We start from the raw sequence: 5958 nt of genomic DNA on the forward strand, positions 1-5958 counted from the left end.
AGGGGAAGGGAATTACCCAGAGAGGGGAGCACCGAGGCCAACAGGGGAAAGCCTTTACCGAGACACTGGTATGCAGGATCCATGCAGGCTTCGAGCCTCCCCACCCAGTGGAGCCCGAGAGCAAGCACTTACGACCATGTGGAGAGGCAAGTCCAGGTCACCCCCTGGAGTGAGGGGTTCTATTCCCACATAGCCCCAAATCCCAGGCGCAGGTATTGGAATGTTTGCTGCCGTTGCGTCATTCTAGTCATCGTGGTGGTGATTATCATAGAGACTATTCAGTGGATCTCACCGTGATGCCAAGTTCAAAGTCATGTAGGATGATCCCATGGAGAGGAAATTTCCAGAATAGGTCAATACAGAGACAGGGGGCAGATTTGTGACTGCCAGGGGCTGTGGGAAAGGGGATTAATCTGTACGGGGCTTTTTTGGGGTGGAAGGAGGTGTGAATGGTGATGAAAATGTTTGGCACAAGATGGAGGAGGTGGTTGTACAAAACTGTGAATGTGGCAAATGTCATTGAGTTGTTCATTTTAAAATGGTTGATTTCATGCAAGTTTTAGTGGTTAATGTTAATTTTGCCTCAATTAAATGTTGTGTAAAAGACACTGAAATTCCACTCATTCTCTATAGACCAAAACCATTATAGGCTCACAGAACCATCTGGAAATCCCACGAAATCTGTGGGTCCTCTCACCAGACGAGCTTATCCAGACCCTGTGACATCAGTCTGTGGAGGCACTTGCTGTGGTTTTCTTGGGCTGAAAACCTGGGTCTCAAAGCAGTGGTATCCACAGCAGGGTCCACACAGCTCAGGGCCAAGGCAGGACCATCCACTCAGTCTGGGGATAGAACCTTCAAACTCGATTTAGTGTTTCTTTCTACTTTACCATTTCTTGTTGTGTGGCTTATGATGTATGTTGATGTATTAGTAGACTGGCACTGTGACACAATGTGTAAAGAAACAAATATACACCCACCTGGAGTGCGTGCTCAGTTTCTTACTGACTTCCTCATTTTCAGAAATCTCCCCCCATTAAACAACAATTCGAATTTTCTCCCTTCCCCTAATGCCTGCTAACCACCATTCTTCCTTCTGTCTCTATGAATATGACTACCCTAAGGACCCCATAGAGGTGAGCTCATACAGTATTTGTCTTCTTGTCGCTGGTCTGTCACCTGGTGTAATATCCTCACGGTTCCTCCATGTTGTAGCATGGGAAGGAGCTCCTTCCTTTCGAAGGCTGAATAACATTCCATGGTTTGTATATGCCACATGTTGTTTATCCATTCATAGACATCTGGGTGGCTTCCCCGCTTGGGTATTGTGAGTAGTGCTGCTAGGAATACAAGTGATCAATACCTCTTTGAGACCCTGCTTTCAACTCTTTGGATGCATACTCAGAAGTGGAAATGCTGGATCATACAATAGTTCTATTTTTAATTTTTTGAGGAACCACCATGCTATTCTCCATAGTGATTACACCACTTTACACTCTCACCAATAGGGACAAGTGTGGGAAGCTGCCAGAACAAAGATCAACCGCCTGCAGGCAGGGCAGGGTCCCTCAGGCGCTGGGCTGAAGCTGCAGTTTTGGTTCCTCCCCCACCCTAATTCATTATAATCACTTGACCCTGTTTCCTAGCAACCGACCTAGGTCAGCTGCCTTGCTCCCGCCTTGAACCTTATATAAGGTGTGTGTGTTTTTTAAAAAATGGGGCTTGATCAGAGACTTTGTCTTGCCTCCATTCTCTGTGCTCCCTGCCCTACCTCATTCTCACTCCCTCCCTCAGGAACCTGCGTTGACTGAACTGCAGGACGGGACAGACAAGGGTTCCAACTTCTCCGTACCCTCACCATCACTTATTTTCTGGGTTGCTTTTTTTAATAATAGCTATACCAATAGGCATGAGGTGATATCTTACTATATCTTTGATTTTTAGAAAATGCAATTTTTTATAATGCAAGCTCACTCTTTTTTTTTTAAGAAAGATCTCTTTTTATTGTTTTTTTTACTGTCTACTTTTTACTTTTGAGAGAGAGAAAGTGTGTAAACAGGGGAGGGGCAGAGAGGGAGGGAGACACAGAATACCAAGCAGACTCCAAGCACTGAGCTGTCAGCACAGAGCCCAATGCGGGACTCAAACTCACAAACCGTGAGATCGTGACCTAAGCCAAAGTCAGACACTTAACCAACTGAGCCCCAGCAAGCATACTCTTTCAAGGCAATATCGGAAACAATATTTGTACATCTAAGCACAGACAGAATTATTGGAAACACAAAAGAAATGTGTAGGTAAATTCTTAAGAAGCTTGCTATTCGTTTTCAAATATTGGAGCACAGTCTATATACCTATTCGGCAAACTCCAGAAACTTAAAATGTAAGAGTGGACAAGACAGTTACAAACACATGCCTAAAGAACAGGCATGCCCAGTAGCCCATAAACAGCTGGCTGCTGAGTGACCAGTCAGGTAGGAACATGCTGGTTCATTAATATAAAAAAGGGTTCTAGGGCACCTGGGTGGCTCAGCTGCTTAAGCATCCAACTCTTGGTTTGGGCTCAGGTCATGATCTCATGGTTTTGTGAGTTCGAGCTGTGCATCAGGCTCTGTGCTGACAGTGCACAGCCTGTTTAGAATTCTCTCTCCTCTCTCTCTCTCTCTCTATCTTCCCCTCCCCCACTTATGCTGTCTCTGTCTCTCTCAAAATAAATAAAGTTACAAAAATTATTTTAAAGGGGGTTCTTAGTGGAAGGCAAGTCATAAAATGTTTAAGATGGATTCAGCCTTAGAAATTGTCTTCTTGGAGCACCTGGGTGACTTACTCGGTTAAGCTTCCAGCTTCAGCTCAAGTCATGATCTCATGGTTTGTGGGTTTGAGCCCCACATTGGGCTCTCTGGTGTCAGCACAGGACCTGCTTTGGATCTTCTGTCCCTGCCTCTCTCCTCCTTTCCTCCACTTGCTAATGCTTTCTCTCTCCTTCTCTCTAAAATAAAGAAAATTTTAAAAATAAAGATTTATTTTAATGGTTATTTATTTATTGAGAGAGACCTGTCTCCCTGAGTCCCAGATGACCAGATCGCAGAAGAGCCTGGAGTGTCCATGCATGTGTGAATCCATATTTGCACAAAAAAGAGATGGCAGACACAAGGAGGTGGGAAACACGTGCCAGTATCCCTCCCAGAAGACTCTACTTATCCAAAGATAGGCGGGGTTGGGTAGAATGATTTAGCTCGCTGAAGACTAGAGTCAAGAACTTTAGTTTCAAGAAAGAATTGGAAAGTACCTTAAAATCCTAAGAAATGTTGTTCCATGATCAAAAGTTACTCCGGTAGCAAATATTGCTACTGACAAGTAGGGTGGGGAAACTATTCACTGTCCCTATGTATCAGGAATGGAGCAGAATTAGGACACAGGAAATTAGAATCGAGTAAACCTACACCCACCACAAAACAGTGCCTCAAAGTACATTTTCCTTCCTGCTTAGAAGTAGTGAGAGATTCAAGAGACGCATTGAGGTGGGAAGGAAAGGACACAGAGAAGGAAAGACAGTAACTGATTTCTGGGCCTTTCTGTTTGCCATCATCATGAAGTTACTCTAAACTGGAGTTTGGCAAGCACGCCAAACGGTCATTCTAGAAAGCTCAAGTCAAGAAATGTGATGCAGGGGCATCAGTCAGTAAAGCGTCTGACTTGGGCCTAGATCATGATTTCACTGTTCCCAAGTTCAAGCCCTGCATCGGGCTCTGTGCTGACAGCTCAGAGCCTGGAGCCTGCTTTGGATTCTGTGTCTCCCTCTCTCTCTGCCCCTCCCCCACTCGTGTGTGCTCTCTCTCCCTCTCAAATATACATTTAAGAAGATGTTTTTTAAAGAAACGTGATGCAGACCTTGCTAGTAATTAAAATGCACTACTGAATGAGTTCACCTGAGCGTCTTTGCCCCTTTAACCTCCAATGTATGAAAAACGGGTTATACTAATAAGCTTTTGGAACCAGAACATTTTTCTTCTAAGAAATACATCTTATTCTCTATTCATATTGCTTTGTGCTGATACATATACCCCGCAATGGAAATTCTTTTTCCAAATTATGAATCAGTCCATACGCATCACATAAATTTTCAAATCTCTAGGGCATTTCCATTAAGATACATATCCTACATTATAATCTTGCTGCATTTTTACACTTATATGAATAGATTAAATAGTGTCTCTACAAACATCATATTCAAACAATATATTTGGTTTGGGATGTTATGTAACATGAAATAATTCTATATGGGTGCAGTACTTTTTCCTTTGTCTATATGTAACAGCAACACAAGGTTTTTGGACACAAGACTGGTTTTATTGAAATAAATTTTACATAAGTCATGGACAATTTGCGTGAAAGCTCCCATTTGCCCCCTTTGAAGATTTATTTTCTATTTGGATATCTATAACATATACCTTGGCACGAAACAAAATTTCAAACTCATTCAAGCAGTACAGTTAATAAATTTCACTCCCATTTTTAAGGAGTTAAAAAGAAAAATACAATTGCTTGAGGTTCACTTGAAGTGATTTCTCATTTTCCTACTCTTTTCATCTCTTAACCTACTTCTCAGAGTTTGTTTTTAACTTGAGGCAATCCTCCACTGAAGTGTTACCATGTGATTCTAGAATGCTCTACCTGTTTTGCATCTGTTGAGGATAAAATACTTGGAATCATGATTAAATCTATCAGGACAAAATATGGAGGGTGTCATAGTAGCCCTTCTGATAGGAGAAAATGAAAATCACCCTTCGTTTCTTCCCTAAAACCCAACTGGCTAGACATGTGTGTCCAATATGGTAGCCACCTTAATTTAACTTAATTTAATTAAGCCACCTTAATGTAACTTAATTTAATTAAGTTTAATTAAAAATCCTTAATTAATTAAAAATTCCTGTTATACCAGTCATTGTTCAAATAGCCAAAAAGCACATGTATCTGGTGGTCACTACATTCAGACAGCACAGATATAGGACATTTCCATCACTGCAGAAAATTCTACTTGACCACACTGAACTAAACCAGGTAGGAGTAGATTCATATATAAATATGTGAAATATGCACTTTTTCCTTCTTAGTCATGAAAGCTACTTGTTAAAGCTTATCTTCAAATCACAATCCTGTTGATTTTAGCCCAAGATAATGGTATAAAAATAGATATTTGTACAATTTCTCCAAATCATATGATGTGTTGTGAGAGTCCAAAGCCCTCTAATGAATCCCATCATTGCCAACATAAAACAGTCTCCTGAGCTCCCCGTGGACTGCAGCACCCTGGCCACGGGCAGAGCTCTCCTGTGCCATCTGCAAGGAAGCCTTGCTAGGGGCTCCTCCTCAGTATGGACTAGTCTCCCGCTTCCCTGCGCAGCCACCTTGGAGAAGTCCCTGAGGGTAGTGCCTCTGCTCCCTCCTCTAAGGCGGGTCCTAAGACCCCCGAGGTTCCCACTCAGGGCAGGGGGACCATCCATGCAGGCCACATAAGGCTTCCCAGGACCAGCCAGGCCCCCACACTGCCTCTGCCAGGGCTGCCAGTGCACCCTTTGGGTGTCTTGTGCCCAACGCATGGGCAGACAATTCAGCTCTTCTTTCTACCGTCAATGCCCAAATTATACCTAAAGTCTCTCTCGAGACCCTATACTTACAAAACATAATTAAAACATATGAAAATAGCAGTTTGTATAAACCCAAGGAAAACTTTTCTCAGTAAAAGAAATAACTTATAAAAACTCTTTCAAAATAGGGGTGCCTGGGTGGCTCAGTCGGTTAAGTGTTGGACTTCAGCTCAGGTCATGATCTCACGGTCCGTGGGTTCAAGCCCCATGTCAGGCTCTGTGCTGACAGCTCAGAGCCTGAAGCCTGCTTTGGGTTTTGTGTGTATCTCTCTGCCCCTCCCTCATTTGCGTTCTGTCTCTTTCTTTCTCT

At 42.9% G+C, this 5958-nt stretch overlaps 1 protein-coding gene across 1 annotated transcript in view; it reads left to right on the forward strand.

Moving 5' to 3' along the window:
- RTP3 (receptor transporter protein 3) overlaps positions 1–1248 on the forward strand; it is a 5038-nt gene extending 3790 nt beyond the window's left edge. The window contains exon 3 of the mRNA XM_029917867.1: positions 1216–1248. Coding sequence (XP_029773727.1) covers positions 1216–1248 — 33 coding nt within the window. The remainder of the gene's footprint in view (positions 1–1215) is intronic.
- Positions 1249–5958: the final 4710 nt, after the last annotated feature.

Source organism: Suricata suricatta, chromosome 12 (assembly GCF_006229205.1).
Source record: "Suricata suricatta isolate VVHF042 chromosome 12, meerkat_22Aug2017_6uvM2_HiC, whole genome shotgun sequence".
NCBI classification, from domain to species: domain Eukaryota; kingdom Metazoa; phylum Chordata; class Mammalia; order Carnivora; family Herpestidae; genus Suricata; species Suricata suricatta.